Genomic DNA, 27745 nt, shown 5'->3' on the forward strand with positions numbered 1-27745 from the left:
TCGTGGTAGAATACTTACCCGAAGTCTAACTGCCCTCACAAGGTTATTTTCGGCTAGCACTGGGGTAGCTACAGCGTGCCTGAGCCGCGCGGTAGCTGCTAGCTAGCTAACCTATTACTAGCCTTGCGGCTGTAGCGTTCACGCTGTGCACACTAGCTGCGAGACTTCTACTAGCTAGTTTATGCCTATCTAAAGCCCAGGGCTTACACATTGTTTTTACAACCGGCGTCTCACCATCAGCTAGCTCTGTTCTATACAATGGGCTACTGCTGCCCCATCCCAAGACGAGCTGAGCAAAGCATTCAAACTCCCACGTTCTTGCACTTGTAGTTCCATGATTGCGTAGTAGGAATTTTACCTCTTATGCATCAATTGCCCGGGAAGGGAACGTGCTCAGGAAGCACTCGACAACCCCGAGTCCTATAAAGGATTGTAAATTGCTGTCTAGTCGCTGATGTGAGTAAGACCTTTAAACAGGTTAACATTCACAATACAGATTGCCAGGACACGTACTCAGAGCATGCGCTAACCAGCTGGCAAGTGTCTTCACTAGGGCTCTTGCAGTGACCATATTATCTCCACATCAGCAGTTACGACCCCAGTAAAATTCCACGTGACCGTTGAGTCACGGTAATCTCCTCTTATGCACCTGGACATGCATTGGTAGTACCCAAACTCGCTAAAAACCATCAGGACGCTAATGGCCTGGTACTCAGTGCTCTATTGTCCTTGTAACCACACTGAAATCAACGCAAATGCAATCAAAAACCCTATCAAACACATCAATAAACAGTATGTGCTTTTAAAACTAACCTCACTGTGATTGATCAACTTGAAGAAAGAAGTTCAACAACATGTTGAAACTGAGTGTAAAACATGGTCGTTGCGGATGTTGTTTCAAAGCCTAAAACAACTAAATGGACAGCGCTTTCGAAGGTGATGAATATTTCAAAACACCCATATGCATATTAGAGTTCATGCATGCACATAGGCCTATGAGCCCTAGCCAGAAAAAAAAAACTGAATTAAAACAATGATTGTGCCCTTATACAATACATAGCCTACCGCATATTACACATGGCAGAAAAACACCCCAAAGATGAAACAAATTCTAGTAAGTGTGGATTGTATTGTTATGCGTACTGGATGGACTGGTTAAGTTATGCTACACTACAAATGTTCTATTCTCGAGTCTGGGAGAGAACGTATAGGCCTGTTGGTTCATTGATTGTGCAGGTGGCTAAGCTTACTATTATAGTGAATTTATATTTGATTTTGAATAGCCTGGTAAATCGGGCATTTTCATCATTAACAGGCTGAAACATTCTCCTCCTCTCTCTCCTTCATTATTTTCTCTAGCGCACAGAGGGAGGGCCTGTCAACGGTTTAATTAAATATGTTTTGTTGTGAAAACATGTTACTATCGATGTTCTCGAAACAGATATCACTAGGTTTCCTAAATTAAGCACTGGGTAAATGCAGGAACAGGGTTGGAGAGCCCAAGGCATTGGGCATAGCGACATAACATACAGTAGGCCACCTCATATTCTGTTCTTCTGAAATACATTTTCTTCATAACAAAGTGTTTATTTAGATCTGCCTAAAATAAATAATGGAGTACATTCAATTGATTTATTATAATTTTTAAATTGTAGATATTACAAAGGTGTGCATCAGCGGCTTGTATGCATGGAGGCCTGGATATTCTAAATGTGTTTATGTTAATTAACTGTCAATTACCGTGAGACCGGCAGTCTTTTGCATGGCAACAAGCGGCTGACAAAATTTCATGACGCCACAGCCCTAGTCTTCACTGACATTTTCAACCTCTCTCAGACCCAGTCTGCAATACATACATGTTTCAAGCAGACCATCAACAACATCATCCCAGACACTACGGACCCACTTCAATTCGCATACCGCCCTAACAGATCCACAGATGACGCAATCTTTATTGCACTCCACACTGCTCTTTCCCACTTGGACAAAAGGAACACCTACAGAGAAGGCTCAAATCAAATCAAATGTTATTGGTCACATACACATGGTTAGGAGATGTTAATGCGAGTGTAGCGAAATGCTTGTGCTTCTAGTTCCAACCATGCAGCAATATCTAACAAGTAATCTAACAATTTCACAACAACTACCTTTTACACACAAGTGTAAAGGAATAAATAAGAATACGTACATATAAATGTATGGATGAGCGATGGCCGAACGGCATAGGCAAGATGCAGTAGATGGTATGGAGTACTGTACTCTATACCTATGTTCATTGACTAAAGCTCAGCGTTCAACACCATAGTGCCCTCTAAGCTCATCACTAAGCTAAGGACCCTGGGACTAAACACCTCCCTCTGCAACTGGATCCTGGACTTCCTGACAGGCCATCCCCAGTTGGTGATAGTAGGTAATAAAACATCCGCCACGCTGACCCTCAACACGGGGGCCCCTCGGGTGCGTGCTTAGTCCCCTCCTGTACTTCCTGTTCACCCACGACTGTATGGCACTGCATGGCTGTTCACGACTCCAGCACCATCATTAAGTTTGCGGACAACACGACAGAAGGTAGCTCTATTTGGTAAAAGACCAAGTCCATACTGTATTATGGCAAGAACGGCTAATAAAAGCAAAGAGAAATGACAGTCTATCATTACTTTAAGACATGAAGATCAGTTAATCTGGAAAATTTCAGACACATCTCAACATCAACTGTTCAAAGGAGACTGTGTGAATCAGGCCTTCATGTTTGAATTGCTGCAATGAAACCATTACTAAAGGACACCAATAAGAAGAAGAGACATGCTTGGGCCAAGAAACACGAACAATGGACATTAAACCGGTGGAAATTTGTCCTTGAGTCCAAATTGGTCTGGAGTCCAAATTGGAGATTTTTGGTTCCAACCGCCATGTTTTTGTGAGACACTGTGTGGGTGAACGGATGATCTCTGAATGTGTGGTTCCCACCGTGAAGCATGGAGGAGGTGGTGTGATGGTGTGGGGTTGCTTTGCCAGGTGACACTGTGATGATTTATTTAGAATTCAAGGCACACTTAACCAGCATGGATACCACAGCAATCTGAAGCGATACACCATCCCATCTGGTTTGGGCTTAGTGGGACTATCATTTGTTTTTCAACAGGACAATGACCCAACACACTTCCAGGCTGTGTAAGGGCTATTTGACCAAGAAGGAGAGTGATGGAGTGCTGCATCAGTTGACCTGGCCTCCACAATCCCCCGTTCTCAACCCAATTGAGATGGTTTGGGATGAGTCGGACCACAGAGTGAAGGAAATGCAGCCAACAAGTGCTCAGCATATGTGGGTACTCCTTCAAGACTGTTGGAAAGCGTTCCAGGTGAAGCTGGTTGAGAGAATGCCAAGAGTGTGCAAAGCTGTCATCAAGGCAAAGGGTGCCTACTTTGAAGAATCTTAAATATAAAATATATTTAGATTTGTTTAACACTTTTTTGGTTACTACATTATTCCATTTGTGTTATTTCTTAGTTTTGATGTCTTCACTATTGCTCTAAAACTTTTGACCGGTAGCGTATTTATCAACAGTGCATTCGGAAACTATTCAGACCCCTTGACTTTCCACATTTATATAATTATTTGTATTATTAAAATTTTTATATATGTATATTTTAATGTTCTTTAACTTCTTTAACTCTGCGTTGTTGGAAATTGACCCGTAAGTAAGCATTTTACTGTTAATCTACACCTGTTGTCTACAGAGCACGTGAATAACATTTTTATTCGAATTTTATAGCGGGTTTGAGTAGGAGGATAAAACACTCTACCCCCTCCCTCACCTCTTAGTCACCGACGAGGTTGAGGCTCAGTCCCCCACAACTGAGCCCAGCTGAGGTGAGGTTATGAACAGCCTCTATTACCTCCCATCACTGTCTAACGACGTAGTGTCAGGGGAAGGCAGCTAGGGGATGACGAGGATGATGACAGGATGAATCTCGTGGGTCTCTCAACTTTGAGACTTAGAGGGCAAAGACACCGCTCTTACCTTCTCTCAAGTCCTACCTAAGTCAGTTCGTCAAATCTCTGCCCTGCTGGAGCTGCCCTGGTCATCTGTAAGTGCTGTTATTGTGAAGTGGAAAAGTCTAGGTGCAACAATGGCTCAGCTGCGAAGTGGTAGGCCACACAAGCTCTCAGAACGGGACCGCTGAGTGCTGAAGAGCGTTGCGCGTAAGAATTGGCTGTCCTCGGTTGCAACATTCACTACCAAGTTCCAAACTGCCTCTGGAAGCAATGTCAGCACAATGACTGTTCGTCTGGAGCGTCATGAAATGGGTTTCCATGGCCTAGCAGCCGCACACAAGCCTAAGATCACCATGTGCAATGCCAAGCGTCGGCTGGAGTGGTGTAAAGCTTGCCGTTATTGGACTCTAGAGCAGTGGAAACGCATTCTCTAGAGTGATGAATCATGCTTCACCCTCTGGCAGTCCGACAGATGAATGTTGGTTTGGAGGATGCTAGGAGAACGCTACCTGCCCAATGCATAGTGCCAACTCTGAAGTTTGGTGAAGGAGAAATAATGGTCTGGGGATGTTTTTCATGGCCCCTTGGTTCCATTGAAGGGAAATCTTAATGCTACAGTATAAAATTACATTCTAGATGATTTTGTAGATGAAGCAATTCCCCTGCAGCAATGTTCCAACATCTAGTGGAAAGCCTTCCCAGAAGAGTGGAGGATGTTATAGCAGCAAAGGGGGGACCAACTCCATATTAATGCCCCTAATTTTGAAGTGAGATGTTTGACGAGCAGGTGTCCACATACCTTTGTTCTAGGCTTTATCAAAAGTATACTACTGTACTTATAACAAAACAAAAATATCATGAACACTGTTTACTAGGCAGTCATTTCATACAGCAGTTTTTGGTATCCACAACAGTGAACATCATTAGCCATACAATCGTTAATTTGTCTTTGTGATGCCTCCATTCAAGTTGAATAAAAACATCTTATGAAACGGGAAGCTGGTTTGATTATACATGGACATAATAACGTATAGCATAGATATCGGACCTTCGCCAGATAGTAGATCACCAGTATTTGTTGTATTCAAAAAGTTAGATGCTTAAAGTTTAAAGATGAAATCAGAGCTCAGTTTTAGGGATTAGTGATTCGTTCTGCTGTTGCTGATATCCCTCAACATATGAGTTAAGGAACTGGACTTTGGGGATGCAGGCTGCAGACACCTGGGGCAATACAGGGTTACCTCTGAGAAATCCAGTGATTGTATTGGTTCAGTTGCCAATCTAAAGCTCTGCCCCGTGGTCACACATCTCAGCGCAGGCAGAGTGGAAATATTTAATCTGACAGATCACATTTCACAGGATGGCCATGTGCGTATTTATCCAAGCCCGCAAGGTCAGGGAGAGGAAGAGGGATAGCGGAGTACTGCGTCGTGAAACGGCCCTGCATGGTCCCAATTTGACTCCCAACTTTGAGGATGATCAAGTAGAATTAAACTTGACACCCATAGAGATAAGGTGCGTGGGGCACAATGGCATAACATTTTTTTTTTTTTTTTGTAGCTAAGACAATTTTGTAAAGAGCCTCGTAGGATTGTTGTAAAAAGCCCAGATGTGTCAATGATAACAATGGAACGAGGAGGTTGAGGCGGAGTGATAGAGTGGGAAAGGCTTTGTGCAGTCTAGCTTTGTCCTTAAGAAGTTCTGATTACAAACCGTACACAATGAATGTGTGGCACCATTCAAAAGGTTCCAGTGCCTTCAGAAAGTATTCATAGCCCTTGACTTATCCACATTTTGTTGTGTTACAGCCTAAATTCAAAATTGAAATTTTTTTTTTTCTCACCGATCTACACACAATACCCCATAATGACAAAGTGAAAACATGTTTTTAGAAATGTTTGCAAATGTATTGAAAATTAAATACAGAAATATATAATTTACGTAAGTAAGTATTCACACCCTTTTGCTATGACACTCCAAATTGAGCTCAGGTGCATCTCATTTCCTTTGATCATCCTTGAGACGTCACTACAACTTGATTGGAGTCCACCTGTGGCCAATTCAATTGTTTGGACATGATTTAGAAAGAAACACACCTGTCTATATAAGGTCCCACAGTTGACAATGCATGACAGAGCAGAAACTATATCATATCCAAGGAACTGTCCATAGATATCCGAGATAGAATTTTGATGAGGCATATACCGTGCCTTCAGACCCCTTGACTTTTTCCACATTTTGTTGTTACACATTTTTTCAACAATCTACACAAATAATATTATGTCAAAGTGGAAGAAAAATGTAAACACTTAAAAAAAACGTAATATATCTTGATTAGATAAGTATTCAATCCCCAGGGTCAATATATGTTAGAATCACCTTAAGCAGCAATTACAACTGTGAGTCTTCTTGGTAAATCTCTAAGAGCTTTGCACACCTGGATTGTACAATAATTGACCATTATTCTTCTTTAAACTCTTCAAGCTCTGTCAAGTTGAATGTCATTGATAGACAACCATTTTCACATCTTACCATAGAGTTTTGACTTAAAGCGGCTTGAAAAGCTAACGAGACCACTCAGGATCATTCAATGTTGTCTTGGTAAGCAACTCCAGTGTATATTTGTCCTTGAGTCTTAGGTTGTTGTCCTGCTGAAAGTTGAATTTATCTTCCAGTGTCTGTTGGAAAGCAGACTGACCCAGGTATTCCTCTAGGATTTTTCCTGTGCTTAGCTCCATCCGGTTTCTTACTGCCTAGTCCTTGCTGATGACGAGCATATCCATAACATAATGCAGCCACCACCATGCTTGAAAGTATTAAGATTGGTACTCAGTGATTTACATTTACATTTACATTTAAGTCATTTAGCAGACGCTCTTATCCAGAGCGACTTACAAATTGGTGCATTCACCTTATGATATCCAGTGGAACAACCACTTTACAATAGTGCATCTAACTCTTTTAAGGGGGGGGGGGTTAGAAGGATTACTTTATCCTATCCTAGGTATTCCTTAAAGAGGTGGGGTTTCAGGTGTCTCCGGAAGGTGGTGATTGACTCCGCTGACCTGGCGTCGTGAGGGAGTTTGTTCCACCATTGGGGTGCCAGAGCAGCGAACAGTTTTGACTGGGCTGAGCGGGAACTGTACTTCCTCAGAGGTAGGGAGGCGAGCAGGCTAGAGGTGGATGAACGCAGTGCCCTTGTTTGGGTGTAGGGCCTGATCAGAGCCTGAAGGTACGGAGGTGCCGTTCCCCTCACAGCTCCGTAGGCAAGCACCATGGTCTTGTAGCGGATGCGAGCTTCAACTGGAAGCCAGTGGAGAGAGCGGAGGAGCGGGGTGACGTGAGAGAACTTGGGAAAGTTGAAAACCAGACGGGCTGCGGCGTTCTGGATGAGTTGTAGGGGTTTAATGGCACAGGCAGGGAGCCCAGCCAACAGCGAGTTGCAGTAATCCAGACGGGAGATGACAAGTGCCTGGATTAGGACCTGCGCCGCTTCCTGCGTGAGGCAGGGTCGTACTCTGCGAATGTTGTAGAGCATGAACCTACAGGAACGGGTCACCGCCTTGATGTTAGTTGAGAACGACAGGGTGTTGTCCAGGATCACGCCAAGGTTCTTAGCACTCTGGGAGGAGGACACAATGGAGTTGTCAACCGTGATGGCGAGATCATGGAACGGGCAGTCCTTCCCCGGGAGGAAGAGCAGCTCCGTCTTGCCGAGGTTCAGCTTGAGGTGGTGATCCGTCATCCACACTGATATGTCTGCCAGACATGCAGAGATGCGATTCACTACCTGGTTACGCAGTGATGTGTTGTGGTAGATTTGCCTCAAACATAACACTTTGTATTCAGAACAAAAAGTACTTTTTTTGCCACATTTTTTGCATCATTACTTTAGTTCCTTATTGTAAACAGGATGCATGTTCTGGAATATTTTTATTCTTTAAAGACTTTCTTCTTTTCACTCTGAAATTTTTGTTATTATTGTGGAGCAACTACAATGTTGTTGATCCATCCTCCGTTTTCTATCACAGCCATTAAACCCTGCAACTGTTTTAAAAAGTTACCATTCACCTCATGGTGAAATCCCTAAATGGTTTCCTTCCTCTCCGGCAACTGAGATAGGAAGGACTCCTGTATCTTTGTAGTGACTAGATGTTGCATCCAAAGCGTAATAAATAACTGCTATGACATAATTTGGCTTGGAAAGGTTTTTTCGCCTGGTCACATACAGCTGATGTGTTGTTCATTGAAGTCGAAATACAAAGGAAAAAGGTAAGAAGAGGAGAGTGCATAGAGGCGAGAAGGAATACAACGTGGCTGCTATGAAAGTGAACTGTATTTATCCATCATAAGGGGTGTATTCATTCTCTTGAAAAACTTTTCTTAAACAGAAGCAAATGAAACAGGGGAAAGAATACCCTATTTTGTCCAAAATCTCATTTGCAACTGTTGGACTAATGATTACACTCTAGACAAGCAAGATGCAGGCAAGAGTGTGCAAAGCAGCATTAAATGAGTCACTGTCTGTCATCTCAAATATCTCTCGACCTGTGTGCACTTACGTTGTAAACTTTCATTCATAGACTAGGTTGTAGCAACCTCATCATGGGTGTAAGGAAAATTTGAGTATCATGTAAACTCAGCAAAAAAGAAACGTCCTTTCACTGTCAACTGCGTTTATTTTCAGCAAACTTAACGTGTAAATATTTGTATGAACATAACAAGATTCAACAACTGAGACATAAACTGAACAAGTTCCACAGACATGTGACTAACAGAAATGGAATTATGTATCCCTGAACAAAGGGGGGGTCAAAATCAAAAGTAACAGTCAGTATCTGGTGAGGCCACCAGCTGCATTAAGTACTGCAGTGCATCTCCTCCTCATAGATTGCACCAGATTTGCCAGTTCTTGCTGTGAGATGTTACCCCACTCTTCCACCAAGGCACCTGCAAGTTTCTGGGGGGAACAACCCTAGACCTCACCCTTCGATCCAACAGGTCCCAGACGTGCTAAATGGGATTGAGATCTGGGCTCTTCACTGGCCATGGCAGAACACTGACATTCCTGTCTTGCAGGAAATCAGGCACAGAACGAGCAGTATGACTGGTGGTATTGTCATGCTGGAGGGTCATGTCAGGATGAGCCTGCAGGAAGGGTACCACATGACGGAGGAGGATGTCTTCCCTGTAACGCACAGCGTTGAGATTGCCTGCAATGACAACAAGCTCAGTCCGATGATGCTGTGACACACCGCCCCAGACCATGACGGACCCTCCACCTCCAAATCGATCCCGCTCTAGAGTACAGGCCTTGGTGTAATGCTCATTCCTTCGACGACCATCACCCCTGGTAAGACAAAACCACGACTCGTCAGTGAAGAGCACTTTTTGCCAGTCCTCTGGTCCAGCGACGGTGGGTTTCTGCCCATAGGCGACGTTGCTGCCGGTGATGTCTGGTGAGGACCTGCCTTACAACAGGCCTACAAGCCCTCAGTCCAGCCTCTCTCAGCCTATTGTGGACAGTCTGAGCACTGATGGAGGGATTGTGTGTTCCTGGTGTAACTCGGGGAGTTGTTGTTGCCAACCTGTACCTGTCCCGCGGGTGTGATGTTCGGATGTACCAATCCTGTGCAGGGGTTGTTACACGTGGTCTGCCACTGCGAGGATGATCAGCTGCCCATCCCGTCTCCCTGTAGCGCTGTTTTAGGCGTCTCACAGTATGGACATTGCAATTTATTGCCCTGGCCACATCTGAATTCTTCATGTCTCCTTGCAGCATGCCTAAGGCACATTCACGCAGATGAGCAGGGACCCTGGGCATCTTTCTTTTGGTGTTTTTCAGAGTCAGTAGAAAGGCCTCTTTAGTGTCCTAAGTTTTCATAACTGTGACCTTAATTGCCTACCGTCTGTAAGCTGTTAGTGTCTTAACGACCGTTCCATAGGTGCATGTTCATTAATTGTTTATGTTTCATTGAACAAGCATGGGAAACAGTGTTTAAACCCTTTACAATGAAGATCTGTGAAGTTATTTGGATTTTTACGAATTATCTTTGAAAGACAAGGTTTAGTAGCCTAAACCTATCCCTGTTACATTGAACTGGGTGAATGGAATATGAATGACAGTCATTCAACATGCTGTAATAGAAATAAGGCCATGCTCATGAAAAAAAATGTGTCCCCCCTCATTATAAACGTCACTGACCGCCACTGCTCTGTAACGCCATCGAGGGCATTACTGCTGCCATACCAAGCAGTGATGCAGCCAGTCAAGATGCTCTCATTGGTGCAGCTGTATAACTTTGAGGATTTGAGGGCCTCTGCCAACCTCCTGAGTGGGAAGAGGTGTTGTCGCGCCTTTTTCACGACTGTGTGCCGACCATTTTAAGTCCTTAGTGATTTGGACCCCTGAGGAACTTGAAGCTCTCGAACCCGCTCCACTGCAGCCTTGTCAATGTGGTTGAGGCTGTGCTGGCCACTCGTTTCCTGTAGTCCACGATCAGCTCCTTGGTCTTACTGAGATTGAGGGAGAGGTTGTTGTCCCGGTATCACACTGCTAGGTCACTGACCTCCTCCCCCTGACTGACCTACCCCCTGAGTCAATGCATGTTAGACTCACATTTGGCAGCGATTACAACTGTGAGTCTTTCCTGGTAAGTCTCGAAGAATACACACCTGGATTCTGCAAAATTTTTCCATTATTCTTTTGAAAGAATTTCTCTCTCTGTGAAATTGGTTGTTGATTGTTGCTAGACAACCATTTTCAGGTCTTGCCATAGATATTGTAGTAGATTTAAGTAATACCTGTAACTCAGCCACTCAGGAACATTCACTGTCTTCCTGGTAAGCAACTCCGGTGAAGATTTGGCCTTGTGTTTTAGGTTATTGTCCTGCTGAAAGGTGAATTCATCTGCCAGAGGAAAGCAGACTAACATCCATTAGGATTTTGCCTGTGCTTAGCTCCATTTTGTTTATTTTTTATCCTGAAAAACTCCCCAGTCCTTAATGGTTACAAGCATGCCCATAACATGATGCCACCACCAATATCCTTAAAATAAAATATATATAACAATATAACTCTCAATAAACTATAGAGAGTGTTACTCAGTAATGTGTTGTATTGGATTTGCCCCAAACATAACACTTTCTATTCAGGGAAAAAGGTAATTGCTTTGTCACAGTTTTTGCAGTATTACTCTAGTGCCTTATTGCAAACAGGATTTATGTTTTGGAATATTTTTATTCTATAAAGACTTTCTTGTTTTCACTCTGTCATTTAGGTTAGTGTTGTGGAGTAACTACAATGTTGTTTATCCCTCTTCAGTTCTCATATCACAGCCATTATACTCTAACTTTTTTAATGTTACCATTGGCCTCATGGTGAAATCCCTGAGCCTGTTCCTTCCTCTCCGGCAACTGAGTTAGGAAGGACGCCTGTATCTTTGTAGTGATTGGATGTAACATCAAAAACATAATGAATTACTTCTCCATGCTCAAAGGGATATTCAATGTCAGCTTTTTTTCTTCTTCACCCATCTACCAATAGGTGCCCTTCATTACGGGGCATTGGATAACCTCCCTGGTTTTTGTGGTTGAATCTGTGTTTGAAATTCACTGCTCGGCTGAGGGACCTTACATGTAATTGTATGGATGGGTTACAGAGATGAGGTAGTCATTCAAAAATTATTTTAAACAATATTATTGCACAGAGAGTTAGCCCATGCAACTTATTTTGTGGCTTGTTATTAAGCAAATCTTTACTCCTTAACTTATTTAGGCTTGCCATAACAAAGGGGTTGAATACTTGACTCAAGACATTTCAGCTTTTATTTTTGTATTCATTTGTAATCATTTTGAAAAACATAATTCCACTTTGACATGATGGGGTATTGTGTGCAGGCCAGTGCTAAAAACATTGAAATTGAATCCATTTTAAATTCAGGCTATACCACAACAAAATGTGGAAAAAGTCAAGGGGTGTGCATACTTTCTGAAGGTATATACAAATCTACCTCAGGTCACTTTGCCTGTAGATAATGTTTCTTTTTTCTCTCTCATTTTAGTTAAGCTCTGAAACAATTTCACACAGACCAGGAAATGTCGAGGGAAGCTTGACAGAGTTGCTAAAATGCCTGTCTACACATCATTGAGAGAATGAGAGAGAGAGAAGGAGAAGGGAGAGGTATTTCCGCTGCTGATAAAATTGGTTACTCACTAATATAAGGGATGCTGGCACACAGTGACTGCATTACCAGATTGCAGTTTACAACACAACTGAGTTGTGAGACGTTAATCATTTCTTTACCCTCTGCTCATAATTGAATGGAGGGTCTGACAGGAATCTCATATTCCAGTAAGCTAAATGTTTAAAAAGGGTTATATCAAATATCATTTTGCTATTTTATTTGGAATTTTAAGGCCGCTTGAAGTATAAAAAAAAATATTATTTACAATATATTGTTTATGAAAAAGTTTATTTGGCCTTACTGCATATATACTTACTGCATACAGCATATATACAAAAACATTGAATAACACATTCACTACATGGAACAACAGATAGTCCCCCAAAAAATCTAAAGGAACTTTGTTCTGAAGTGTCTGTCCTATATCTGAGAGATATAAAAACAGGAAACATTTGTACTTGTTTTAACATATATTTAAGCCCTTATTGTTGGCACTAAACACTGTAAATATATACAGTACCAGTCAAAAGTTTGGACACACCTACTCATTCAAGGGGTTTTCTTAATTTTCACTATTTTCTACATTGCAGAATAATAGTGAAGACATCAAAACTATGAAATAACACATATGGAATCATGTAGTAACCAATAAAGTGTTAACAAAAATTCTAAATATATTTGAGATTCTTCAAAGTAGCCACCCTTTGCCTTGATGACAGCTTTGCACATTCTTGGCATTATCACAACCAGCTTCATGAAGTAGTCACCTGGAATGCATTTCAATTAACAGGTGTGCCTTGTTAAAAGTCAATTTGTGGAATTTCTTTCCTTCTTAATGCATTTGAGCCAATCAGTTGTGTTGTAAAAAAGTAGGGTTGGTATACAGAAGGTAGCTCTATTAGGTAAAAGACCAAGTCCATACTGTATTATGGCAAGAACGGCTCAAAAAAGCAAAGAGAAATGACAGTCTATCATTACTTTAAGACATGAAGATCAGTTAATCTGGAAAATTTCCGACACATCTCAACATCAACTGTTCAGAGGAGACAGCGTAAATCAGGCCTTCATGTTTGAATTGCTGCAATGAAACCACTACTAAAGGACACAAATAAGAATAAGAGACTTGATTGGGCCAAGAAACACGTGCAATGGACATTAGACCGGTGGAAATTTGTCCTTTGGTCTGAAGTCAAATTTGAGATGTTTGGTTCCAACCGCCGTGTCTTTGTGAGATGTGAGATGGATGATCTCCGCATGTGTGGTTCCCACCGTGAAGCATGGAGGAGGAGGTGTGATGTTGTGGGGATGCTTTACTGGTGACACTGTGATGATTTATTTCGAATTCAAGACACACTTAACCAGCATGGATACCACAGCATTCTGCAGCGATATACCATCCCATCTGGTTTGGGCTTAGAGGGACTATCATTTGTTTTTCAACAGGACAATGATACAACACACCTCCAGGCTCTGTAAGGGCTATTTTACCAATAAGGAGAGTTATGGAGTGCTGCATCAGATGACCTGGCCTCCACAATCCCCTGACCTCAACCCAATTGAGATGGTTTTGGATGAGTTGGACCACAGAGTGAAGGAAAAGCAGCCAAAAAGTGCTCAGCATATGTGGGAACTCCTTCAAGACTGTTGGAAAAGCATTCCAGGCGAAGCTGGTTGAGAGAATGCCAAGAGTGCGCAAAGCTGTAATCAAGGCAAAGGGTGGCTACTTTGAAGAATCTAAAATCTAAAATATATTTTGATTTATTTAACACTTTTTTGGTACTGTACTTCCATTCATTTTTTAAAAACTGGTACCCGGGGACCTTCAGACGAGTCTTGTGAGGCCTAGTGCAAAACATCCAACATGTACAGTACGTGTTCATGAGAGTATTATTAGTGTGTAGCCCAAACTGTTTGCACGCTATAGACAGAAGTTGGCAGATCTGCTGTACCGACTTCAGATGAGTCCCAATATTATTGTGGGGGTTGTAGAGCAAAACGGATAACACCATTGTATTCGTGAGAGTCTCACCATTACGTTCGCGAGAGTCTCTCACTCTAGGGGGTTATTAAGCAAACTTTTCAAAGTTGTGCCCAGCAGCTTTAGCGGCCATTTGTTTTTATACTGCCATTAAACTGATGAGCGAAATGAAAGGGATGGGCCAAATGAATGAATTTGTCACTTCTAGCTTGTTCTGAGGTGTTTGCCAAGAACGTGTAAAGAAGTGCATTATGAAAAGCTGTAAAGCATGTGCATGGAGATAGTAAAACAGAAAAACACCTTACTGTTTAAAATGCAACCGGCAGAGGAGAGGAATAGATAGTCACTATGACTTAGTGAGAAAGAGAGAGAGAGAGAGATTGAACAAATAAAACTACAATGTACACACTACCTATGGGGTTAAAACTTGGGGTACTTTGACATCGCAAAAAAGCACATTAGTTTCAATTAAATACGCCTGACCTCTGACACGTTAGAAGTCTCTTCCGTGCTGGGAGAAATAGGAAGGCATTATTACACTCACACTGAAAGAGATTGAATTCGGAGCAACATTACTGTTTTTTCAGTTTACCATACATATCTCGAATTTCAATTACAGCGACGTATATGAAGGCCAACAGGCAATTGAAAGCAAAACACGGCTGGCTCTATTGTGCTGGAAAGGAGAGTTGAATGAAAAGGCAAAGCAGACGAGCGATACCAGTATCTTAAACCATGAACACACAGCACACTCGATTTTCAAAAAGGATTATTTTGTTTTCCCCCACTGATTGTGAGGGCATGTGTATGGAGTGACAGACAAGGATTAACAGATCTTTGAGGGAGAGAGGGCAAGGAGGATGGTTCCAGAGCTCCGGGGTCTTGGCATGAGGGGTACCAGTGGCAGCCTGTTTCGGGGAGACGCCAGGGGAAAACACCAGGGATACGTCCCAAATGGCACCCTATTGCCTGTATAATGCATTACTAGCCCACATGGTTTGGGTCAAAAGTAGTGCACTATGAAGGGAACATGATGCCATTTGGGACACAAGACTGGGTCTGGTGTGAACAGTATGTGGGCTGACTGCCTCGCAGCCACTGAGAGGGGTTTTAGCATTAGGCTTGGGCAATATCCAAATGTCATATCATCATACTGTCCTTCTCTCATCCCGGGATTTACGGTATTAATGGCATAGCAAACAAGGGGGAGCTAAAAAACTCTACTCCCAGAATGTTAACAAAACTAGCACAAACTAATAGCGAAAGCACATAGACGCTGTAAGCTAAATGCTTACGAGCGAAAACGATGATGAACTAATTGCAAAGACAGGCAAATCCAACTCATAAAGTTACGCAAGCATAGCTAGTAGATACCAAATATCATTTTTGGTGAGTTTGGACATTTACACGCGAAAGTGAACAAGATAAATTGTGCAACTGATCAAAGTTGTGATGCATGCTTTTCTGAAGGAAGAGCAGCATTTGAACAAGGAGCAGATGGGAGAAGAACGAAGGAGAAAAAAAACTCTAGTAGGAAGCGCAAGGAAAAACATGGCAGCTGTACAGATAACTCATCCATAGCTCTTTGACTTCTGGCAGGATGCCATTATAAGATGTCGGATGGCATACAAGTATAACTTCATCACCTCATGTGTGCCGGACAACAGAGGCTTGCCAATAGAACGCAATAGATATAAAAGCTCCTGCTTTTTCTCCTGTTGTTCTATTTACAAAACAAACATGTGACTGGCTCAACTGTTCTGGAGAATTACGGTAAGCTTCATCATGTAAAATAATGTGACAGGTGAAATGAAGAATGCAATATGCTTTATCTCCTAACGTCTTGCACAGGTTGACTGCAGGTGTTAACTTAAAAAGTAGCTACATATATTCAAATTGATTGAAAAACTAGTTTTGACGGTATTTAAAAACCATTGATGTTACAAACAGAAAGACGGCACAATGTCCCATAAAAGCAGGCTCTTATAGCCTTTAAAGCACCATGCAAAGCTGTCCCAAGACGCCCCTGTTGACCCATAACAGTACAATGCCACAGCACAGCCATTTTGTCTAAATGGTGACTGTAAGCGCATTCCGTTCTCCATCTACGGCAGCATACGCAGAAGAGAGAGTAAGATATCTGGGCTGGGAACGGAGCAGGCAGGGACCACTGGGCTGTAGTGGCTCTCTAGTCACAGTGTACGTGAATGTTCACCAGCATGTACAGCAGTCAAAAGACCTTTCTAGTTCCATAGGGGAGAGTGATGTTTATGAGGCACTCCACTAATGGAGGAGCTGGGGACATTTCTATCTGGGACAGGGCAACCATTTCCACACAGAAAATACTACTTTCATATAATGAATCTGTGGGGAGGAATCAACTTAATGAGGTGGGCATGTGTTCGTGACGAGGTTTTCAGAGGAGGTGGGCACGTGTCCGTGGGGGACTGGAGGTGTTCAGAGGGGAACTGAGAAGGATGGGAATTGTTAGAAGGCTCGTTAATAACAAAACTGTAACAAATAAAGTGCTGTCAAGGGAGGCCTGGGGCATGGCCACATCACACCTGGCTAGCAAAACACTTAATAGTCCGGCCCTGATTAAGAATAAGTAGGGATGGAACTTTCTCAGGCAGTTGGATGTACCCTGCTCAACTTTACAACATCAGTGGCATGCTTAGCTTAATATTTGTAAGTCACGTCACATCGACTTTGCAGTGAATGACATTGTGTACCTTTCCAAATGGCACTCTGCTCCCTATGTAGTGCACTATATTTGATGAGGGGCCCATAGTGCAATAATATTTCTGTCAAAAGTATTGCACTACATTGGGAATAGGGTGCCATTTGTGACGCAGATGTTATGTGCTCCATAGTTACAGTGGGGCAAAAAAGTATTTAGTCAGCCACCAATTGTGCAAGTTCTCCCACTTAAAAAGACGAGAGAGGCCTGTAATTTTCATCAGAGGTACACTTCAACTATGACAGACAAAATGAGAAAAAAAATCCAGAAAATCACATTGTAGGATTTTTAATGAATTTATTTGCAAATTATGGTGGAAAATAAGTATTTGGTCACCTACAAACAAGCAAGATTTCTGGCTCTCAGACCTGTAACTTCTTCTTTAAGAGGCTCCTCTGTCCTCCACTTGTTACCTGTATTAATGGCACCTGTTTGAACTTGTTATCAGTATAAAAGACACCTGTCCACAACCTCAAACAGTCACACTCCAAACTCCACTATGACCAAGACCAAAGAGCTGTCAAAGGACACCAGAAACAAAATTGTAGACCTGCACCAGGCTGGGAAGACTGAATCTGAAATAGGTAAGCAGCTTGGTTTGAAGAAATCAACTGTGGGAGCAATTATTAGGAAATGGAAGACATACAAGACCACTGATAATCTCCCTCGATCTGGGGCTCCACGCAAGATCTCACCCCGTGGGGTCAAAATGATCACAAGAACGGTGAGCAAAAATCCCAGAACCACACGGGGGGACCTAGTGAATGACCTGCAGAGAGCTGGGACCAAAGTAACAAAGCCTACCATCAGTAACACACTACGCCGCCAGGGACTCAAATCCTGCAGTGCCAGACGTGTCCCCCTGGTTAAGCCAGTACATGTCCAGGCCCGTCTGAAGTTTGCTAGAGAGCATTTGGATGATCCAGAAGAAGATTGGGAGAATGTCATATGGTCAGATGAAACCAAAATAGAACTTTTTGGTAAAAACTCAACTCGAGGACAAAGAATGCTGAGTTGCATCCAAAGAACACCATACCTACTGTGAAGCATGGGGGTGGAAACATCATGCTTTGGGGCTGTTTTTCTGCAAAGGGACCAGGACGACTGATCCGTGTAAAGGACAGAATGAATGGGGCCATGTATCGTGAGATTTTGAGTGAAAACCTCCTTCCATCAGCAAGGGGATTGAAGATGAAACGTGGCTGGGTCTTTCAGCATGACAATGATCCCAAACACACCGCCCGGGCAACGAAGGAGTGGCTTCGTAAGAAGCATTTCAAGGTCCTGGAGTGGCCTAGCCAGTCTCCAGAGCTCAACCCCATAGAAAATCTTTGGAGGGAGTTGAAAGTCCGTGTTGCCCAGCAACAGCCCCAAAACATCACTGCTCTAGAGGAGATCTGCATGGAGGAATGGGCCAAAATACCAGCAACAGTGTGTGAAAACCTTGTGAAGACTTACAGAAAACGTTTGACCTCTGTCATTGCCAACAAAGGGTATATAACAAAGTATTGAGAAACTTTTGTTATTGACCAAATACTTATTTTCCACCATAATTTGCAAATAAATTCATAAAAAATCCTACAATGTGATTTTCTGGAATTTTTTTCTCATTTTGTCTGTCATAGTTGAAGTGTACCTATGATGAAAATTACAGGCCTCTCTCATCTTTTTAAGTGGGAGAACTTGCACAATTGGTGGCTGACTAAATACTTTTTTGCCCCACTGTATGTTAGGGGATTGTCCTCATATGGGGCACCATTAATGTAGGGGATCATAGTGTTGGTTATATTACAGTTACAAGCTTGAAAGTAAGAAAACGACAGACAAATACAGTATATAAAATGTCAGGTTTGCGTGTATAACTTACAAGTGATTCATATTTATACTAATGAGAATAAACCAAGATGATGATGTAGGTATAAAATGACATTATGTGAAGTATAGTCAGTGGCGATTTTAGCAAGTAAATCTTGGTGGGTAAAACAAAAAAATATATATATTTTTAGATGCATGCCAGCAAAGCCACTACACAACACAACACTAAACAGTACATTAGTTGCACTATAACGGCGACAAGCGGTGTCCACAAACTGTTAGGGCCTACATAAAGCTGTCCCAACAGCAGAGCTTTCTTTTCAGCACCATGGAGTGAATCCTTACCCCTGCTACACCTGACTGCCAGCAGAGCCTTGTCTGGCAGCGAAACAATTCATTCAGCCTCATTTACTGCCTTTTAAAAGAATACAGCTGATATGGCTAGCCATATCTCCCTGGCATATTACATAGTTTAAACAGCAGCATATAAGACATTTTTGGACTCACCTTGTTGTGCGCGGCGGTCCTTCAATGGCAAATTTTGTCATCAAAGAAAAATATTTACAATTCCGGGTTGGTTGACCGCTCAAAACGTATTTTCCCAGTCTGACTTCCCAGTTGCAACGATTCCTTCCAAACAACTCATTGTTGAATTTGCGATTTCCAACTTGTTGTGTGATGTTTATGTCCAATGGTTGATGTGCACTGATACATTTTATCTATAATTTATCTTCATATGACAAGGATTAAAAAGGATTTGCCAGTAGATTGTCGACTTGATTTATGATGATGACTGCTAGCTAATATTTTGAAAGTAAGATTTTGACATGATCAGTCCAATCAAAGCTACTGTAGATATAACGTGATTTGACGTCATTTTATCTGTGTCCAATGACCTTGAACCTTCTTGGAAGGGCACTTCTAATGTAACTATGGCAGCACCCAAAGGGATCACATTCTTGATGTCTATCTACCCTTACGAAAGTTGGGTGACATAGTGTCTCCATGAGTGACAGAACACTGAGCCAATCACAGTGCAATGCTGAGCCAATCATGGTGCAGTGCTCCTATTTTCTGCTGGCCTGCCACACCACCACAGAAAGCATTGAAGCTGCCTGTTTGTATGCGGCTTTATTAACTCAATGATATATACATATATATATTTTTACATTGTTTGCAAACTGATATGTGACACGTATTAATGCCAAAATAACATGCAAAACAGGCAAGCCCCCCCACCAAAAAAGCTTTAATAAATATATATATATATACATTTCATTTTATTTATTTTTTTGCAAAAAATGTGGGGCTTAAAACAGGTGGGGCTCTGCCCTGAAGGACGGGTCGCCACTGAGTATAGTGATGTGCATTTGAGCCATATACTTCAAAGTACTTCAGCGTCATGTACATTAATGGCTGTGTACAGTGTAAGGAGTATTTTAGACCTCTACTTCCCGCTGTGAACCCGGGTGGCCCTGCAAGTGGCTGGCTGAGGTTTACAGGGCGTGAACAGGGCCTGAAACCTATCTCCTCCTCCAAAGCCAAGTGTTTCTGTAACTGAGCTAATGGCCTCAGACACAAGGGGCCAAAGATCAGCAGTCAATAAGACAGACACTGAAGAAAAGAGTGTCCACACTCTGGGCACATGGTACAGTGAAAAAAGCAGGTCTGATGGCTAATGCAATAACCACAGCCAGACATCAAACCAAGAGGAACGATAAGAGCGTTCAGATACTGAAAGCTCCGGGACGGAGAGAAGATGAAAAGAGGAGGAGAAGTTTAACTTCCATCCAACTCCGGCTGCCCTAATTTGTCTGACGTGTGACGTGTCCGATTGATCAATATCGGGAATCGCGAGGAGCGGCGATGGCCCCTCAATTGCTTGTCTCTAAAATCGGCCCGACCCTGGGTGAGTCATTTTTAAATGCAATCTACAGTTTAAATCTGGGGACCAAAATAGCACCCTATTCCCTATGTAGTGCACTACTTTTGACCAGGGCCCATTCAATGTAGGGAGGAGGATGGTGCATTTTTGGGTCGCACCCTGTGGGTTAGTTGTAATGTCACTCCGTCTGCGTTGGAAGTCCTGCGAGCATCGGATTGGGCTGGCTGAATGTGAACAAGCACTCTGTCGGTCAGCCTAGCAGCTTCAGAGACCTCCCACTGGGCTGCAGGAGAACATGCTGTGCTTTGTTGTGCTTGCCACTTTGCAGTCAATCAGGAGATGAAAGCTATTCAAATAATTAGCCATGTTAGTTATGTTTGGAGTGTTCTAGAATAATCAGCCATGTTAGTTATATTAGCTCTGTTTGGAGTGTTTTAGCGAGTGTTGTTTTAATCAAAGGATAGATCAGGAAATGGGCCTGACCCGGGATGTTGTTCGATGTTAATCAGAAGTGAAGACAAGGGAAAACAAAGTTGTTATCTTGTTTGTATCAATTTCAAAACAAGCAAAGGGGTTGTGCTATAGGGTAGTTTGCCGACCAGTTTTTTAATTGTGTAATGGCTCTGTGGGTAGTCTGCCTGTGGGTAGTCTGCCTGTGGGTAGTCTGCCTGTGGGTAGTCTGCCTGTGGGTAGTCTGCCTGTGGGTAGTCTGCCTGTGGGTGTGCTCACAGGTGTACGTGTGTTTAGCGTGGAGATTGCTGAAGATTTATTGTATTCCCATCAGCTACAGTATTCGTTGACATACTCAAGTAAAGTATGCAGAATGAGGTGGTAAGGGGGGAAGCCCTTAAGCTCTTTCCTATACCTCCTTCTCCACCTTTTCTCCGTCCATAAGGAAAGCTATGGTAAAGCTACACGTGGGTTTGGTATAGTTTTCTATAGACAAGGGACTGTCATTCCAATCCCCTTCTCCCTAACTGATCTTGTCCATAATCAGTCCATCCGGGATGTTGCGATTCTGCTACTAAACTGACCGATTACCGCAGCACAAAAAAAGGGCTTTTAATTTCAACCAATCACCCCACATTTAATCACCCCACATCACCCCCTATCCACATCGGCCGGGCAGCAGTGGAGAAGGTGGAAAGTTAAGTTCCTCGGCGTACACATCACTGAAAACTGAAATGGTCCACCCACACAGACCGTGTGGTGAAGAACCTCAGGAGGCTGAAGAAATGTAGCTTGTCGCCTAAAGCTCTCACAAACTTTTACAGATGCACAATTGAGAGCATCCTGTCGGGCTGTATGACAGCCTGGTACGGCAACTGCACCCCCCGCAACCGCAGGGCTCTCCAGAGGGTGGTGCGGTCTGCACAACACATCACCGGGGGCAAACTACCTGCTCTCCAGGACACTTACAGCACCCGATGTCACAGGAACGCCAAAAAGATCATCAAGGACAACAACCACCCGAGCCACTTCCTGTTCATGCCGCTATCTTCCAGAAGGTGAGGTCAGTACAGGTGCATCAAAGATGGGACTGAGAGTCGGAAAAACAGCTTCTATCTCAAGGCCATCAGCATGTGAAACAGCCATCACTAGCACAGAGAGGCTGCTGCCTGCATACAGACTTGAAATCATTGGCCACTTTAATAAATGGAACACTAGTCCCTTAATGTTTACATATCTTGCATTACTCATCTCTTATGTATATACTGTATTCTATACTATCTATTGCATCTTCGTCGATGCCGCTTTGCTCATCCACATATGTATATATTCTTATTCCATTCCTTTACCAAGATTGTGTGTATTAGGTATTGTTGTGAAATTGTTAGATATTACTTGTTAGATATTACTTGTTAGTTATTTCTGCACTGTCGGAACTAGAAGCACAAGCATTTCGCTACACCCTCAATAAACATCTGCTAATCACGTGTATGTGACCAATAACATTTGATTTGATTATTTACACACTTTTTTCCCCTTGTCAGCAAATTTGTGACAAAATATTGTTTCTATTTTTTGCCTGCAAATATCAATGCCGCGAAGGGCATAATACTCAACCGTTTAAAAAGGTTAATGGAGGACAGCTGGCTTCCAGTCATTATTTGATAGAGGAATACATTCTTGCCCTGTTTTCTGTCGGCAACTGAACCCTTCAATCCCATGCTGAATATTTAGTGGTAATTCATCAAATAAACACCTGAGTCTATTTCTGTGTGTTTAAGTACTGATCATTTGATAACAGTAGTGAAAGTTTGATAATGACCACTTGAGGTAATAATGCTGTAATAAAATACATGACCTAATTCAGAGCATTACCTACATTTGAGCATGACTATTTATGTGAGCGTCTTCCGTTCCCGCTGGCTTGCGGTGAAATGGTGATCAAGTGTAATGTGGCGATTGAACACCTGCCTAATTTGGATTAAGCATGCATGGCAGTGTCTGCCTGGGATCTCTGGCGCTCTAATGTGAGGTGACAGAGCATTTCTACACATTCACTGCTCATGCATAAGCACCTCTCTTAACTAGCCCGGTCCCAGCATCGAATGACACCACTGTAAACGATGTAGGGTACAGTGCTACTCACTTCAATTTATATCAGCATAAGGTCAATAATTACTGCATATAACTGTCCCAGTCAACATTGGAAATGAACTTAAGAGTAAAGAGGGATGTTGCCCCCTCAGCCAGAGTCATGAACACATTTTTGTAGCTGGTAAGGACTGAATGAATGCTACTTATTGGTATTCAAGAGGAAATTCCTTTCACCACAAGAAGTTGTAAACAGCAAGACACAGCCGTCATCATCCCATATATACTTTGCTTTGTATGGAAAGCAGTGAACAGTATAAACAGGCAGTAGAGTGGCCCTTTACCGACCTGTAGCTAGGACCTGATGGCAGGGGGTCGAAGCAGTGATGGAGTGGGTGGTCTGCATTGTTGATAAAGTAGGCGGTTTTGGTTGAATTGCACATTCGTTCAGGAGGGAAGGGACTGGGAGTCCAATGATTATTGATGCAGTATTTGTAATCCGTGGTGATTTGTTATGAATTGAAGCTGTTAGCAAACTGAAGTTGCAGATACTACTGTTTAGGTTTGACAGAAAATGTGTTTATGTCAGATATTACTGGGATGCGTATGCAATACTTTGAGTTACATATGACAACTGAACATTAACTTCAAGAACATTTCCAATGTACAAGTCTGCCATTTGGCTTACATTACTCTACCATTGTTAATGACTTAGTAGGCTTTGTTCAGTTTTAGAAATGTTCTCAATTAATTACTTGAAATAAACCCCAATAGAATATAAAAGCATGTAGAAGCTGAATATAACCTCAGAGACTGCTTCCATAAAACGACACCCCACCTGTCAGTGAATTGATACGGTTCCCAGGACAATCTTGACCCTGAGTGCCAGGACACAGACAACATGATGAATGTTGCACAAATGATTTCCCTCTTTCATTTCTTTAACGCCCCATTTGTTTGACTCTGTCTCTATTGAATGGAATATTCCAGTCATAAGTTCTAGTCAGCCCTCACTGTTTTTGTTTGTATTTGTATTTTAGGGAGGAATTGTGTGTCCTCAACTGACATAGTTAGCACAACTTCTAGAGAATGTTTAGTTTGTGACTCGCAGTCTCAGTTTGTGGATATGATTGTCTCCCAGCTTTGGGTTTTAGAGTTCCTTTGATTCGTTAAACAATTTTGCAATTTGACTTGTTTGATGTCAGAACATCAGCATGTCCAGTAACAACATCAACACAGTGTGGAGATGTGGTTCTACCTTTGAAGAAGCAGTCCTTGCTGTGCACCACGTAGATCCGTCTCTTCTGCAGGCAGGCGGTGCGGTACACCTCACAGTGGTTCTCGTAGAACCTTCCATCGGAGCCGCACACCGGCACAAAGGTGGGTCGACACTTCTCCTGGCACACACACTCTGCCCGGCCCGTCGACTCCAGCAGCACACACTGGCGGCCCCTCCCGCAGTTTGTCCTCTTGCATGGCCCTCCATTTGACCCAGAGTGGACTGGAAGAAACACAGAGAGAGAGAGAAACCAGAGTTTAGGTTGGAAGAAACCGAGACAGCCTGGAATAAACATTCAAAAAGAAGCCCAAGGTTGGTAAAATGCCAGTAGACTATCATACTAAGACGATCCAGTAAGAAAAGATAAGAAGGATGGTTGGATAGGTTGTGTTGGACAGAATATGAATCACTTCGAACACCTGTTGTCTGCTTTCTAAAAGGAAAGTGAAAAAAACACCTTGTTTATTCAAGGCGCTGGTTGTGCCAGGTTGGCTCTGAGTGTGTATGGATGTCCATTACATTTCTCAAATGTCTGGTAAATTAAAATCTTTCCTGTCATGTTGTCAGGTGCCAATTTTCCCTAAAGGAAACTCTGAAATGGCATATTGTTTTTGTTAAAAAAATTGTGATTTTCCATCCAGGTGGACTATCAGTAACATTTCAACTATCTACTAACCTTAACCCTAGCTATAACCCTAACCCTTATTCTAACGCTAACCGTAACCTTAGCACGCAGTTGCTTATCAACAGATAGTACGACCATCTGTAGAGCATCTACAGATGGAAAATCTAGACTATACAAATAAAGTGTGACCCAATATTACACACACACACACACACACACACACACACACACACACACACACACACACACACACACACACACACACACACACACACACACACACACACACACACTTAAACTTTCTGTGAGATCAGAGATTGTACCTTACCCTTCCTCACACGTCCTTCCTAGAACCTGTCAGTCCTGAACCCCTCACCATGGAGATCCTCCCACTCCCTTCTGATTCAATCTATTTGCATTTAAAGCAGGGAAAAAGCTGCTGAGACTTGCAGCCACTCCACCTTGGATTGATCTTGCTAGGCCCCAGGCCCTAGAAGGGACCACTCCTGGAGAGATCTGAGCTGGGATTTATGGGGCCTGGGTTTGGAGTATAGGTGGCCGCTAGATTGAGGTTAGGAGCTAGGCTGGGGGAGAGAGGGGAACTGGATTGGTTTTAGCAGCATGGCTGGGGGGGAGAGAGGGGGGCTGTGCTGGAGATAGCAGCATTGCTGGGAGAGAGAGGGTAGCTGGTCTGGGTTGGCAGCTATAGGCTGGGGAGCATAGTCATAGACTAGACGTAACATAGTAAATGTAAATCGGGTACACTCAAATGAGTATAATATGTTGTGTTTGGTAAGTTTACATAAGACAGAAGGTTACTTAAGTAGGGTGGATGGTTGGCGTGGATGGGTAGCCATATAACGTGAACGTCTAGAAACCCAAAGGTTGCGCTTTCAAATCTCATCATCTCAATCTAATAGCTAATTAGCAGCTTTGCAACTACTTAGCATGATAGCTAACCCTTCCCCTTTCCAGCCGGAGCATTCTAATTTTGGATGAATAGTTATGATGGTTACAGTGGCTTGCGAAAGTATTCACCCCCTTGGCATTACTCCAATTTTGGTGCCTTACAACCTGGAAAGAAAATTGGTTTTTGGAGATGCAAAATATTTTCTTTTGTGAAACAAGCAAGAAATAAGAAGAAAAAAAACTGAAAACTTGAGCGTGCATAACTATTCACCCCCCCAAAGTCAATACTTTGTAGAGCCATCTTTTGCAGCAATTACAGCTGCAAGTCTCTTGGGGTATGTCTCTTTAAGCTTGGCACATCTAGCCACTGGGATTTCTGTCCATTCTTCAAGGCAAAACGGCTCCAGCTCCTTCAAGTAAAAAAAAAAAAAACAGAAAACTTGAGCGTGCATAACTATTTTTCCTCCTGAGAACTATTGTTCCTCCTGTGCAGGGTGAACCTGGTGTTTGTCTACACTGAGCTGACAGAGGTCTGGGCTTTGACTAGGCCATTCCAAGACATTTAAATGTTTCCCCTTAAACCACCCAAGTGTTGCTTTAGCAGTATGCTTAGGGTCATTGTTCTGCTTAAAGGTGAACCTCCGTCCCAGTCTCAAATCTCTTGAAGACTGAAACAGGTTTCCCTCAAGAATTTCCCTGTGTTTAGTGCCATCCATCATTCCTTCAATTCTCACCAGTTTCCCAGTCCCTGCTGATGAAAAACATCTCCACAGCATGATGCTGCCACCACCATGCTTCACTGTGGGGATGGTGTTCTCAGGGTGATGAGAGGTGTTGGGTTTGTGCTAGACATAGCGTTTTCCTTGAATGCCAAAAAGCTACATTTTATTTTCATCTGACCAGAGTACCTTCTTCCATATGTTTGGGGAGTGTCCCACATGCCTTTTGGCAAACACCAAATGTGTTTGCTTATTTTTTTCTTTAAGCAATGTTTTTTTTCTGGCCACTCTTTTGTAAAGTCCATCTCTGTGGGGTGTACGGCTTAAAGTGGTCCTATGGACAGATACTCCAATCTCCGCTGTGGAGCTTTGTAGCTCCTTCAGGGTTATCTTTAGTCTCTTTGCTGCCTCTCTGATTAATGCCCTTCTTGCCTGGTCTGTGAGTTTTGGTGGGTGGACCTCACTTGGCAGGTTTGTTGTGGTGCCATATTCTTTCCATTTTAATAATGGATTTAATGGTGCTCTGTGGGATGTTCAAAGTTTCTGATGTTTTTTTATAACCCAACCCTGATCTGTACTTCTCGACAACTTTGTTCCTGACCTGTTTGGAGAGAGCCTTGATCTTCATGGTTCCGCTTGCTTGGTGGTGCCCCTTGCTTAGTGGTGTTGCAGACTCTGGGGCCTTTCAGAACACGTGTATATATACTGAGATCATGTGACAGATCATGTGACACTTAGATTGCACACAGGTGGACTTTATTTAAATAATTCTGTGACTTCTGAAGGTAATTGCTTGCACCAGATCTTATTTAGGGGCTTCATAGCAAAGGGGGTAAATACATATGCACGCACAACTTTTCCGTTTATTTTTTTATTTTATTTTTATTTCACTTCACCAATATGAACTATTTTGTTTATGTCCATTACATGAAATCCACATAAAAATCCATTCAAATTACAGGTTGTAATGCAACAAAATAGAATACTTTTGCAAGGCAGTGAAAATGCCTTAATAACACTGCCGTCCAATCACCAATTTTATTTCTGACAAATGCCATTTACACATGACAA

At 42.6% G+C, this 27745-nt stretch overlaps 1 protein-coding gene across 1 annotated transcript in view; it reads right to left on the minus strand.

Annotated features, from left to right (window-relative positions):
- LOC139584170 (follistatin-related protein 4-like) overlaps nt 1–27745 on the minus strand; it is a 222720-nt gene that overhangs the window by 98190 nt on the left and 96785 nt on the right. The window contains exon 4 of the mRNA XM_071415720.1: nt 24401–24643. Coding sequence (XP_071271821.1) covers nt 24401–24643 — 243 coding nt within the window. The remainder of the gene's footprint in view (nt 1–24400; nt 24644–27745) is intronic.

This window comes from Salvelinus alpinus, chromosome 1 (assembly GCF_045679555.1).
Source record: "Salvelinus alpinus chromosome 1, SLU_Salpinus.1, whole genome shotgun sequence".
Classification (NCBI taxonomy): domain Eukaryota; kingdom Metazoa; phylum Chordata; class Actinopteri; order Salmoniformes; family Salmonidae; genus Salvelinus; species Salvelinus alpinus.